At 34.1% G+C, this 15,000-nt stretch overlaps 1 protein-coding gene across 1 annotated transcript in view; it reads left to right on the top strand.

The window, feature by feature from the left end:
• Positions 1-11,152, top strand: part of LOC124952055 (small conductance calcium-activated potassium channel protein) — a 61,346-nt gene extending 50,194 nt beyond the window's left edge. The window contains exons 3-8 of the mRNA XM_047501363.1: positions 723-1,144; positions 5,525-5,660; positions 7,871-7,981; positions 8,800-8,927; positions 9,037-9,106; positions 9,394-11,152. Of these exons, the coding sequence (XP_047357319.1) occupies positions 723-1,144; positions 5,525-5,660; positions 7,871-7,981; positions 8,800-8,927; positions 9,037-9,106; positions 9,394-10,137 (1,611 nt within the window). The 3' untranslated portion in view covers positions 10,138-11,152. The remainder of the gene's footprint in view (positions 1-722; positions 1,145-5,524; positions 5,661-7,870; positions 7,982-8,799; positions 8,928-9,036; positions 9,107-9,393) is intronic.
• Positions 11,153-15,000: the final 3,848 nt, after the last annotated feature.

Below are 15,000 nucleotides of genomic sequence, written 5' to 3'. Positions count from 1 at the left end.
AATCTTTCGTAGGCGTTACGTAGTAATGGGTGGATATGCATCAATGCACATACATATATGCGATGTATCATTTATTCGATCATATATAAACAATAATCGAGAAAATATTTATCAATATAAACAGTATAAATGGATAAAAAATTGTTTGTAATTCTATGACAGAAAATTTATACATATTGTTTTGTAACATGAAAATAATTGAATGCTTGCTTAATCGAATGCTGTTTACACATTCCATTGAGAACATTGGTATATCTTTTAACGTTTGTAAAAAATTCAATCTATGTATGTCTATAGGAAATATATTAAAAATTAATGGAATAATAAATGGAACATAAACTGTTTGTATCTTATATTTGAGATATATATATATATATATATACACATATATATATATATATATATATATATTTATATATAAAAAGAAGTAGCAGAAGAAGAGTCGAACTGTTATATAATCTAAAAGATGACAAGTATTTTGTACTAGTTTTATGTTCGATCGGAATATGAATTTATTTAACGTTCGAGTGACGTTCTGCTATGTTTCGTGATAGACCGTACAGACAGAATAGACAGAATACATACATACATATATAGATAGATAGATAGATAGATAGATAGATAGAAAGTAAATCGATCAAATCGTATATAATATCGCTGATATGTCCGATCTCGCGTAATACTTGTTCTCTCTCGTTTTATTTGTTTCATGTTACCGGCAGTTGTTCATGATCGATAACTGCGCGGACGATTGGAGGATCGCTATGACCTGGCAGCGGATCTCCCAGATTTCGGTTGAATTGCTGATATGCGCGATCCATCCGATACCCGGGGAATATTATTTCCTATGGACGACCAAGTTGGCGAATAAGGGTGGCGACATTGGCTCCAAATGGGTGCCGTACGATGTCACCCTTTCGCTACCGATGTTCCTTAGACTCTACCTCATCTGCCGGGTGATGTTGCTACATTCGAAGCTCTTCACCGATGCATCCTCGCGCAGCATAGGAGCATTGAATCGCATTAACTTCAACACACGTTTCGTCTTGAAAACCCTGATGACTATATGCCCGGGTACGGTGCTATTGGTCTTCATGGTCTCTTTATGGATCATTGCCTCATGGACGTTGCGACAGTGCGAAAGGTAAATTATTTCTTTTTCTTTTTTCTGTTCTTTTATATATATATATATATATATATATATATATATATATATTTCCTTTCCCTTTCTTTTCTCTTTTCTATGGATTTATATTGATTATCATTATCGACAAACTTTGTTGTACTTAATTATACTTATTTTAAATTATACTGATTATAAGTACATATATATATATATATATATATATATCTATGTCTATACATATATGTCTATACGATTATGTTAGTATTATATAGAGTCATATAGAGTCATATAGAGTTATATGGTTATACTAACTAGAGAGTTATATTGTAGAGTATATAACTATATATTAGAGTATAATTCTAGTATATTAGTCTAGTATGTATAGTAAGGTAATATAATTATACCAACTACGTACCTATATACGTTACATACTCTATATATGTTTTATATTATATTGAATAGATTTGAAAGTAAGTGTCATTTATTTTATAATTTTTTTTTCTTTTCTCTCTTTTTTTTTTTTTTTTTTGTTGTAAGAAATTCCTTAATTATGACAACTTATTTCTTTATGAATCAACTCGATACACAGATCATTATTTATTATCTTTAGTTTCGTTTCTAGTTTATTTTTTTCTTTTTTTTTTTCAGAATTTTCTTAAAAATCTTATTCGCGAAGATTAGAAGAACGATTAAGGTGTCACAGTTGACACCTTAAAATTTTGATTTTCAAACTCGTCGAATATATCGGATGGAAAAATTTTTATTCTTTCCTTGCGTTACGGTATTTCAAAGAAAAGATTGAGAATCGTTTCGTCATCGTACGTGATATCTAATTATCATAGACGCAAGTTCATCTTTTACAATATATTTAATTCAAAAAAAAAGAAAAAAAAAAAGAAAAAAGAAAATAGTATCGCTGGATTCGTCTTTTTCTTTAGTCAATAGCCGATAGAGATAGGAATTAAATCGAAAATTTCGACATTGTTCCATTAAAATAATCGCTCGGTATCGAGAATGAATCTCTCTCTCTCTCTCTCTTTCTCTCTTTCTCGCTTTCTTTCTCTCTTTCTCTTTCTATCTCTCGATTGCAATCGGCGTAATTAAATTCTTACGTAAATGGCATAGTCAAGGAAGAAAAAGAAATAATCGATCTTATACAGAGAGGGTGCCGACTGGAATGGATTATCCTACTACAATTGATGATGTCATGAGTCATAAAGAAAATAAATTAAAAATGACGTACCTCTTTGTCCAGTTATCCTTGTATTTTTATTTATTTATTTATTTCTTTTTTTTTTGTTTTTTTTTTGTCTTTTTTTTCCCCTTTATATCTCTCTCAATATTACCTTTCCTCCCTTAAGAGAATAATCGTTGATAATAAGGATAGAACTTATTTGATTTAGCTTTTTACGAGAATAAATTATTTCCGTATCATTTGTTTCAAGATCTTTCGAATCACCCCGTATAACTCGTAAACTCTACTCGCGTGGATAAGCAAAAATATTTTCTCCTTTTCTACTTCTTTTAAGTGACGTCTTCTACTAACTCGAGAAAATCTTCCGGATTCTTCCTTTCTCTTTCTCTCTCTCTCTCTCTCTCTCTCTCTCTCTCTCTCTCTCTCTCTCTCTCTCTCTCTCTCTCTCTATCACTCGTTTTGTTCTTATATTTCCCTCATTTTCCCTCTCTCTTTTACCTTTCCTCCTTTATTCCCTTTCTTCTTCCTCTTCTTACTCCACATTTCTTTTTCCTTCCTCTTTTTCTCATTGCCCTATTTAATGGACGAACTTCTTCCGCCCTTTTTTTTTCTCGTTTTCTGTTTTTCCTTTTTTTTTTTTATTTTCTTTTTTTGCCGCCTTAACTGAAATATTTATCACGTTTGGAATATTTAATAGTTTGTACGAAACTACGTAAGAACTTCCCGTTAAATCCTCAAGACGATCAGCAAGTATAACAAAATTCATCGCACATATATACTTATTGGTGTATATATATGTATATACATAAGGTGTATAGATATATATATATATATTTCTATAGGTATCCATTAAAATTCGGTACATCGCTCTTCAACCCAATTCGGTATTCACCCTTATGAAATCAGCAAACCAACGACTCGTAATACTCTAGACACGTCCCTGACCGATACGCCATTTTTCTTTTATTCGAACCAAGGATACGAATTTCCTTTGAACATAAATTCTTCTCCTTCATTAATATTCTTCGTTTTGCTGCTCTTTATCTTACTCTCTTTCTCTCTCTCTCTCTCTCTCTCTCTCTTTCTTTCTCTCTGTCAAAGATGAAAAGCTAATCCTATAGATTTTAATCCTAATTGAATTTTTTTAAAGTTCATCTTTTTCTAAGAATTTATAGATATTCATAATCCAAAATCACAAAAGGATTACCAATTATACATTATACTTAACGTTTTTTTGTATTTATCTCTTATATCCATAATCATTTTGGCGAAAATCCGGATCCGATAGAATTCATACGGAACGTACGTTGCGTTGAGATATTTAATGAAATCAATCTCGTATGAAATCGATAATCTCGTTGTATCGGTTTCCATATTTGGCCAATCAAAAGGTCATTCGATTATCAGAATTAAATAGGAATTTCCTTTGGATTCAATTGATATTAATTTTCTTTGATAAATAAAACGTTTATTTTTTAATCGGAAATAAAAGAGAATACGTTTGATACCTTAGCTTTGATTTTCTTGTTTTCTTTCCTTTCTTTTATTTAATTCGATTTTATCTTTTGGTACATATGTACCTACATATATGTATGTATATAACGTGAAGGTATCTATTAAAATCTGCTAATAAACTTTAATGGTCGATTGATATACCAACGCATACGGAAGATCGGAATAGAAAGGTTCCTCTTTCCTTCTTCGTTTTTCGATATCCAAGGATCCCCTTGAGAATTGCTCTCTTGTAGAACGGGAAGCTGAACGTGAATGTATATCTACAAAAGTTTCCTTTGTTCCTTTTCATGAAACTTTGGGAGAACGTGTCTCTTGAGAACTTTAGCTTTCTTCGTTATTTCCTTTTCTAGGAAAATGTGCGCGCTTGTCGTTGATCGTATTTTCCTAAGGACTCTGATCCCTTTCAATGATTTTATTTATTCCTTAAGTTTGACCAAAAAAAAAAAACCAAAAAAGAACACCAAAAAAAAAAAAAAAAAAACCAAAAAAAAAAAGAGAGATAAGGAAAAGTAAAAGAAAAAAAAAGAAAAAAATTACGAATTCGAACATTCGATAATTCACATACTTTTTTTTTTCTGTTTAACAACTGTTATAATTAACAAATAATTACGGGCCAAGGTTTGTTCTCGTACAAAATTAACTACTATATAACAATTAAATACCTTTTATATCATTTCTCATGATTTTACGTATGATAACGAGGTCAAATTTTATGACGATACGTTAATGAGAAAATTTTTTTTCTAAAATTCTTCGTTCTATCATTTTTCAGTGGATTAAATGAAATAAAATGAAAATTTGATTGTACGACGTGTAACGAACCTTACGAGATTTGTTAATAGCTCAAAGAGAGAGATTCTTTAAATATTTTACTTATTTTATAAACATAAAATTGAAATTTCTCTAAGTAGTAAGGGTCCTTCGTAATATATACAATAAATCATATTAACATTCTACTGGGATATAGTGATTCCTATCAACCCTTGGCCCATCAGACCGACGATGCATGACATATTTCGATTCTACGAATCTCGAGTGAAATCGAATTCGCATATTCTAATCCGAGAATCGTGTTAGACATGTAAATCGTAGTAGAAGGGAAAGGGCTCGACGACTCCGTAGGAAAGCGGATAAGCTCTAACCGATACGATCGATAAGAGTTTTCTTCGCTTTGTGTATGCGTGTGTGTATGTGTATTTCTCTGAACTAACATCAACATTCGAAAGATGTGATAAGAGAGCAAAAAAGAAAAAGGAAAAAAAAAAACGAAAAAAAGAACGAAATGAAGGAAAATGAAAAAAGCAAAAATGAAAAATATGTCTCAGTGAAAAATCAAAAAAAAAAAAAAAAAAAAAAAAAAAAAAAGGGGGGAATAAAAAAAAAGAAAAGATGAAAAATATATTTCAAAGGAATAAAAAAAAAAAAAAAGAATAAAAAAAAACTAAAAAAAAAAAAAAGAAAGAAAAAGAAAAAAAAAGAAAAAAAAAGAAAAAAGGAAGAAAGAAAGATCAAAAAGAACAGATCAAATTATGATGATTTCAAATAAGATAAAAATGGGTTAAGAGTGATTGACATTTATTAAGGAAAAAAAAAAAATATATATATATATATATATCCATTTAATACATTTATATCTATTGAATTTTGAGAATGGTATCGTTATTATATTTCTATGTTTATCGATTCAGATTCCACGATGAGGAACATGCGAATCTTCTCAACGCCATGTGGTTGATTGCCATCACGTTTCTCAGCGTTGGTTTCGGTGACATCGTACCGAACACGTACTGCGGTCGAGGAATAGCGGTTTCCACCGGAATGATGGTAAGATTTTGCTGAAACTTCGATTGACTATACTTGTGATCTTATATGTTATCATTCTAAGATGAGTTTCTAGTTAATATCATAGCGCGTTACCTTTGAATTTGTATTACGGAAGAGAAACGTGCCAATCCAGTTTAATGGTTACGATACGTTCAACTTAACTATTATGAATTTTAACAAACAACTATAATACAGATACATACATATGTATGAAAGCAATCTGAGGGGGTGAGGCCATTGTGTTGTTACACAGACTCCAACTTAATCAAGCTCTGATTTTTAACCTTGGAAGTTATGCATAAATTATTATAATCTCATTGTTCGAGATGGCCTGATGCTCGTTCGGTTAGAACGATATAATACACGTGTCAAGTGGTTTGTTAAAATTTGTATAAAAAAAAAAGAAAAAAGAAACAAATAAAGTACAACTCTAAAAAAAAAAAAAAAAAAAAAAAAAAACGGAGAAAGAAGATATAAGTAAAACGAACGCAGATAAAATTATCGTTCGTTTGAAAGAGACTTGAAATAAATATTTTTTCATTCCTTTTATATTACATATATATATATATATTTTTTTTTTTTGCTATCTCCATGTGGAAAAAGGCTTTACAGAATCAGAAATTCGTATGTTCGAACGTTGAAAGGATGACAAATAATCAATGATATTGTAAAATTGCGGAAGACGCCACTTCCCTCGTATAATCATCAAAGTAAATAAACAGCTTGGCGACGACATGATTGATTGATGCATACCGGTTAGGTGGGGGGGAGGGGTTGGGGAGCAAGCGAATTTTCGTATCCAAGTCGTTTACCATGATCCATTTGATCTCTCTCTCTCTCTCTCTCTCTCGCACGCGCGCGTGCGCTTTCTCACGCGATATCTAATAGGCTCAGACGACGATATCGAGAATTCCATTTTATCGTTCATTAATCTTCATCACGATGCACACTATCGATACGCTGTGTCAAGGAAATGAAATAAAGAAAAAAAAAAAGAAAAACAAATACATATATATGTATATATGCACCTATATATTATGACACTAATTAATTCATCAAATATTATTTAATTATTCAATTATTCAAACAATATTAACATCAGTAAGTTTTTCTTCTTTTCAAAATAAATTCGAACGATGATTAGAGATTAATTGAAAATAAATCTACGAAATAGTTCGTCAATGATACATATGATGTACACATACACACACACACACACACACACACACACACACACACGTACACACGTATATACATATAAGATGATTCAACGATTTATAATGTATCTTCCAATAAAATGATTAAATGATGCTAATCTATAGAAAGACGATAAATTTTTTAATTCACCGTTATCATTTTATTTATTCGAAACGATTCGTAAATCATTGATAAAGTAATTCGTCGATACGTTGTAAATGATAAATAGATTTAATCGGGGAAAAAGCACTATAACTTTCGGTATTATAGATTATATATCGACGGGACGATTTTCTGCACGGAAATGTCATCCTGGATGTTCTTAGATATATCGAAGTAAAAGAGAATTTTACGATAGTAACAGCAGTGCCGTTGAAATAGAATCAGGAAAGATATTTTGAAGAGAGAAACAGCCGGGCTATAACGAACTGTACTCATACCGAGTCTAATCTTCTAAACAAGTGAGAAAGAGAGAGAGGGAGAGAGAATGAGAGAATGCACCGGTTACTTATCGTTATTGTTGCGCCATGCTCCAACTGCTAATTCAGTGGCACAAATTTGGAGGCAACACCGCGAGAAGCATTAACCAATTTAGCTAGAAGCAGCTACACGTTTTGCGAAGCAAATTTAGCATTAAGTTCAGCTCGATGAGCACTTATATAGTATAGATATAATACAATAAGTACATAAGTCCACTTTTCAATCGTTTCTCATCATCCCTTAATGCCACTTCTCGTTTTATTGATAAATTCGATTTGTCAAGGTAATAAATTTCAATATTCCCTTACGTATGCATTAAAGAAAAGGGCAAAGAATAAAATAATTTAGTATTATCGATTCAATGATAATCGTACGATACGTTTTGCTTTGGTTTGCTTTAAAATTTATAAACTTCTCTTCTCTCTTTATCTTGAAATTTTTAAGATATATTCGCCATTTGTTTTTTTCTTTCTTAACCCGAACGAAAGTAGAAATCTTAAGGGGGAAACCCATTTTTATTATTTTTTTTTCAGGGAGCAGGTTGTACGGCTTTGCTCGTCGCTGTTGTTTCCAGGAAACTGGAACTTACAAGGGCGGAGAAGCACGTTCACAACTTCATGATGGACACGCAGCTAACGAAAAGGGTAAGAGCTCGTTTACTGGTTACTACGTTGGAATATGAAAGCAGATATTTCGTAGTTGCTAAAGTACAGAAAAATGTTCTATTATGGATGAAAGAAAAGAAAAGGAAAGAAAATAAAAGAAAAGAAAAGAAAAGGAAAGAAAAGAAAAGAAAAAGAAAAGGAAGGGAAAAAAGAAGAAAAAGAAAAGAAAAGTGTTGTAAAAGTTAAAATACTAGGTAAACTTTTTTTTATTAAAATTCTTAACCAAAAAATCCTGTATTATCAAGTTCTGCGACTTGACGACGAGGATCTAAAAAATATATATATATATGTATAATCATGAGGAAGATAACGAATGATTATCGGAAATTCCGTAATTAGTTAATAGCTTCATTGTTTGCTGAAACAACGGAACTAATTTTAAGCCGGGCTTGTTTAATTTTCGATCAGAATGTAAGCATATTATCGATCAGTGGAAGTGGGTTGGACATTGGGTCGTTGAAAGTCGTTCGTTAAGATCGTTCGAATGTCCGCAACGTACGGCATTTTTCTCGGCTCTACAATCTGGATCGAAGCCCTTTAGTCGACTACCACTGAAATAATCATTAGCCTTTGATATTTATAAATATCAAGGAGTGATTTGATATAGTTAAAGCTATGTATGTGCGATATTTTATCGACGAACCAACGCTAAATCTATATAGGTAACTCTACTGTAATCTCTTTGGAATTTTTTTTACGATGTAATGAAAATTCATTTAACATTAATATCCTTATTTCTTTCCTAATATATTCAAATTGATAGATAATTAATTGAAATTATTTATTTACGATTTCAGTTAAAAAATGCCGCAGCAAATGTGTTACGAGAAACGTGGTTGATCTATAAGCACACACGCCTAGTGAAACGCGTCAATCCTGGCCGTGTTCGAACGCATCAACGAAAGTTTCTACTGGCAATATACGCGTAAGTTGATTTGTAAGTTAGAATATCGGTGTACCCAGATGTTCGCGTTGAAATGGCGTAAGCGTCCAACCGGACATATGGATTATTTAAAGTAAACTTCTTTTTGCAGACTGAGAAAAGTGAAAATGGATCAACGAAAGCTAATGGACAATGCCAATACGATAACGGACATGGCCAAGGTAGTAAAGGAATAATAAAAATGCATCATTGTCCATCGATCATGGTTAAGAGCGAAACTGAAATTGTTTATGAGTGTTCTAATAATAAATATATTTATAGTTATAATACGTTAATATTAGTTTCGCCTTCACCACGATCGAAATAGAGGAATGAATTATTTAATAAAATCATAATAATTAGTGCTCATTGGATCGATATATTTATTGTATTGATGAGAATTAATGAATTGGGGTTGTGTGCGGTGTGTTTTTTTATTGTTATTCTTGTTGTCGGTGGAAACGAATAGACGCAGAACACGGTCTACGAGATAGTCTCGGATATGAGCACGCGACAGGACGGGCTAGAGGAGCGGCTTGTTAGCCTGGAGGATCGGTTGGTCGGTCTTGAAGAGAAATTGAGCACGTTGCAGAGCCAATTGGAGATGCTACCGGAGGAGCTGACGCGGTGCCTAGCGCAACATGCCGAGCGTATGGAGCAGAGACGCAACTTCCTGCACCCGGACACGGCGGTTGCGATGGCGTCTTCCGGCGGTGCCGGTGGTGGCGTCTCCGCCGGTAACAGCCTCGGCTTGGGCATGTCCCATGGCGTTTTGGCTGGCGGCAACGCCTCCGGTCATCATCCCTTGGCAAATTTAGCGAACTCGCCGTCCCTCCTGCCGCATTCAAGGAGCGTACCCAGCGGACCGAGTGCACCAAGCACCATGTCTCTTCATCCTTGGCCGGTGAGTCCGGTCCTACCACCTGTGTCTAGTCGTACGCCTCATCTCGTCCCGGAGACTGGTCGACATCATGGCCACTCTACCGTCGTCGCTACGATCCCGAGCAGCAGCACGCTGACGGCAGCAGCAACGGCGACAGCCGCAGCGGCAGCGGCGGCGGCGGCAGCGGCAGCGGCGGCGGCAGCAGCGACGACAACGACGATGACGACGATGATGACCACAACCTCGCAATCGACCACCAGGTTAACCTCCCAAGCCGGCATGGGTGGACTCGGCAATAGCCAAGGCTCGGACACATCCGCGCACAGCTGAGTTTCGTCTCTGCAGCCGCAGCATTCTTACTAAACGGGGATCCTTCGAGAATATCTCCCTCTCTCTTTTTCTCTCTCTCTCTCTCTCTCTATCTCTCTTTCTTTCTCTCCCGCCTTTCACCCTTGATTCTCTCAAATTCTCTCATTTCCTTATAACAAAAGCGGACGATCTCATCGTCTTATACCTTGAGAGAAAAAAATCTCGATGAAAACATCCTCCTTCATGACGGGTCCAATCCTTTTACCGATTGACGTTGCCTATTTGCCTAAATAATGCAAAGGACGGAAGTGTTTCTATCGATCGATCGATCGATCGATCGACCTTACGAGAGACGAGAGAGAGGAGTGGTGCGGTTATCGCCTAAGCGCAAACCGATAAAGAGAATGGGAGGAAACTCGAGGCCGGTTTCTCTTCCAATCTGCTGCTGCTGCTGCTGCTGCTGCTGCGTGCTGCTACTCTGCCCAACTTGCGTGCCTGAAAACTTTTTTTCTTATCGATATAAATATATATTCGACACAGCACGGAAATGCTCCACTATATATATATATATATATATATATATATATATATATATATATATATATATATATATATATATAAATATATATAAATATATCTCTCTAATACCTCGAGTCGCGTATGCGCGGACGGGCACGATATTGCGTGTTTTATTAACTCGAATTGGATTGTGCAAAGTGTTGCGTTGAGGAATACAATGTTTCCTTTCGAGTTCGACTCGCGCTGGCTCGAGCAACTAACAAATTTGTACGCATTCGTATTACCTTTCTATCTTCTAAAGTATCGAAATATATAATATTTTTCTTGAAATTTTATAGTCCTTTAAACGACGATAATTAAGCCTACGTTCAATGAAAATACATATATAACTATACCAGCTGATGCGCAAGTTTATTAGAAGGAAGAAAAAAAAAAAACAATGAAAAAAAGAAAAAAAGAAGAAAAAAAAAGGAAAAAAAAAAAGAATAGAGAGAGACAATTGTACGCATAATAAGAATATATAAAAGTAAACGATTCTTTTTCTTTTTTTCTCTTTTTTTTTTTCACTTATTACTATTTAACAAAAAAAAAAAAAAAATGGAGAAAAAAAATGAAAAAAAAAAAAAACAATAAATAAATAGATTGATATATAATTATTCATATATTTACTGATATAATTAAACAACGTTTTAGGAATCGCGTAGTAAACTGCATAGCGGAGTGGGGTAAAACGGTGAATATATACATATGTAGTTAGCGCATTAACTGGCCAATACGAATGTGTGAAATTGACGTGATCGATATTATTGGAATCGTTCGTGAAAAGGTTGGAAAAAGAGGAGAGCATTTTGACGGGCCTCCGTCGTTCGTTTCTTCGAAGTTTAAAGAAGAGAAGAAAAAAAAAAGAAAGAGAGAGAGAGAGAGAGAGAGAGGAAATAGAGGCTTTTTCATATTCGATTCGAAAAGGAGAGAATGTGTTTTACCTTTCGTGCGAACGATTCGACGAGCCATTTCGAGTTACTCGAAGGGATTCCTGAGATCGGAGACGAATCAAAATACTGTGAGAGAAAATATTTCTATTTCTCTAGTTCGATACTCGATAAGTTTATTTCGTTTGAAGAAAAAATTCAAATTCAACTTTATGCTTTTGAGATTGGTTACGATAGTACATATATATATACATACACACACACATACACATACATATATATATATATATATATATATATATATGCCGATTAACTATTTCTCTCTCTTTCTTTTTCCCTTTTCATCATTCTCTCTCTCTCTCTCTCTCTCTCTCTCTCTCTCTCTCTCTCTCTCTCTCTCTCTCTCTCTCTTTCTTTTTCTCTAAGCGTATTTCGTTTAAACAAAAACGATAGTAAAAAAAAAGAGAAGAAATTTCTTTGATCGTACAGTATTTTTACACGGCTCCGAAGTGCTCTGGAATAAAAAGAAAATGAACGCAAAGTGATCTTATCCGCTTTAACGTCCGTAGGATTACGAAGCATATTAATATTGTTAGCGTATACATACATTACATGTTGTACATGGCGCACGGGTAAAAAAGATAATGAAATGATTTAAAATAGAAAAAGAAAAAAAAAAAAAAGAAAAGGAAAAAAAAGAAGAAGAAGAGAAGAAAAAGAAAGAAAAGCAAAAGCGAAAGCGAAAGGGAAGAAAAGACGGAGTAATGCAAAAAAGAAAAAAAAAAAAGGAAAAGAAAAGAAAAGAAAAGAAAAGAAATAATAATAATAATAATGGTCACGTTTATAATCGAGAAGGAAGGAAGAAGAAATTTTTTTTACAAGAGGTAGGACAGGGCGACGGAGGCGGGCGAGGGACAAGGGGTGAGGGACAAGGAGGGGGGGACAGGATATTGATCAATCGATTGATTAATTTTATTAATGGAAGAAAAAAATACAAATTACACATACAAGAAAAAAAAAAAAACAAGGAAGTATAAGAAAAAGAAAACAAACGAATCGGTCAGAGTTATAATACATGAAGTTATTTTGCCAAGGACTTTTATGTTTCAACATGTATCAATATAATGCGTGTGTTGGGCGAGGGAGATAGGAAGGGCGAAAGGAAGTTAATGTGTTCGGGTTGAGGGTTATGGGATGGTGGAGAAAAAAAAAAAGAAAAGAGAAGGGATATACGTAAAGGAGAAGCAAAAAAAAAAAATAACACACAGAAACGAAGTCAGAAACAACATAGAGAAATAAAATAATAAAATGGTCGGGAGGGAGGTGGAGAGGGGAGAGACGAGAGAAGAGTAGGGGAAGGATGGGGAAACGGAGAAAATGGGAAAAGTGTAGGAAAAGAAGCGTGAAAGAAAAGTCGGGAGAAAGGAGGAGGGGAGTGTACGTTCGTTGTTTTCTTCGAAAGGAAGTAAAAGGAAAAAAGGAGGAAAAGGAAAGGAAAAGAGAAGGGAATAGGAGGAAAGTAAAAAAAAAAAAAGAAAGAAAGAAAGAAAGAAAGAAAGAAAGAAAAGAAAACAAAAAGAAAAGAAACAGGTGATTTATTCCGAAGATAAATCGGAGACCCGTCGGCGGACCGACTTTAACGTTCGTTGTTGCATCGAGCGTGTTCACCGCCTAAAAAGAGAGAAACGCGTGCAGTGTGTTAGCCAAGACTTTCTGCGAGCGCAATTGGAGATCCACAATGAAAGCGCAATCTTTCACGAGGGCGAGACGATCGCGTCAACCGCGAAGATAAATGGTAGTAGTAGGGGATTTGGTGGAGAATGGGTTGAAGAAAATAAATAAATAGAACAGTAAGATAAGGAAAGATAAGGAAAGAAAAGAAAAGAAAAGAGAAGACGAAAAAAAGAAAAAAAAAAGAAGAAAGAAAATAAAAAGCGAAAAGAAACGGGGGTTGTCTCGCCCTCGTGCTAATCGTCCGTTCGTTATCGCGAGACGAAAGTTTGGGACCTGGTTTGTCTTGTCCGACGAATTCATTTTCATTTTCGAAAGCGCAGTTTCGCGACTGTTTCGAAACGCGAAACGGGACCAAAAAAAGACACACGTTTGTCACGATGTTCTCATACTGTATCCTCCTCCTCTGTCTCTTTCTTTCTCATTTTATCTCTGTCTTTATGTATCTCTTTCTTATTTTTCTTTTATTTCTTTTTTTTTTTTTGTTTCGTTTTGCTTTTCGTTATCTTTCCTTTTTTTCCTTTCTTTTCTTTTCTATCGTGTACGTAATTCTCTCTCTCTCTCTCTATCTCTATCTCTATCTCTCTACGTTTTTCGATAGTTCATTTTTAAATGTCCTTTTTCCTTTATCTTCTATTTCTCTGTATTTCTTTCTCTCTCTCTCTCTTTTTTCGTCTGTCTGATTCTATCTTTCATCCGTCTCTCTCTCTCTCTCTCTCTCTCTCTCTCTCTCTCTCTCTCACTCCCTCTTTCTTTCTCTCTTTCTTTCCGCGACTCAACGCGCTGGACACGACAACTCCACGATATTTTTATATAGATTTCTTAAAAGTGCATTATAGTGCCAGGAAGACCACGCTGAGTTAAATCAATAAATAAATAAATAAATAAATAATTAAAAGCATTAAAAAAAAAAAATAAAAAAAGAACAAATAAAAAAGAAAAAGAAGGAGAAGAAGAAGAAGAAGAAGATAAAGAATAAGAAGATGATGATGAAAATGTAACAATCTCAATATTGGAACATTAGACGATAGACACCGATTCTATATAATATTCTATAATGTATAAATACACGATAATAGATGATAATGACCAGAAAGTCGAATGGTCTGGCGCATAATCGCTTCGTCTTCGAGAAAGATTTTTTTAGGTTTGTAATATTATAATTATAACGAGATATGGGAAATAATGTCTGTGTATTAGAAATAATATCTAATTATCTGAAGTATTAGAAAAACGAAGGATTTAAAAAGAAAATTTTTATCGATCTAAGAGAAAGAGAAAGAGAGAGAGAGAGAGAGAGAGAGAAAGAGAGAAATGTTCGATGGTAAAAAACTTTGACAAAAAAAGTATTGCGAAAAAAAATTAGACGATAGCATTGCGAAATATTAAACGATATTAGAATCTCGAACGAAGATGAATTGAACACAAATCGATCGAAATTTGTGATATTTAGCGATTATTCGCCATACCGTAAGCTGGTTGAAAAGTTTAGCCACGACCACTTAGAGAAATTTAGAAACGAATCTGGACGCGGTAGCAATCGTTACAGGAGTATCTGCCAGAGTCAGTTTAGATCGTTTATTTAGGATATACATAATACATGTATATGTATATTTTCGCGAGACAAGAAGGGAACGTCGAGAGCGAAATATCAAGCGAGATAAGGTAAAAAGTTCAAGAGAGAGAGAGAAAAAAAAAACAAAAA

The sequence above is a fragment of the Vespa velutina genome, chromosome 10 (assembly GCF_912470025.1).
Source record: "Vespa velutina chromosome 10, iVesVel2.1, whole genome shotgun sequence".
Taxonomy (NCBI): domain Eukaryota; kingdom Metazoa; phylum Arthropoda; class Insecta; order Hymenoptera; family Vespidae; genus Vespa; species Vespa velutina.
The sequence above is the reverse complement of the archived record's forward strand: the minus strand, read 5'-3'. Positions and strand labels throughout refer to the sequence as shown.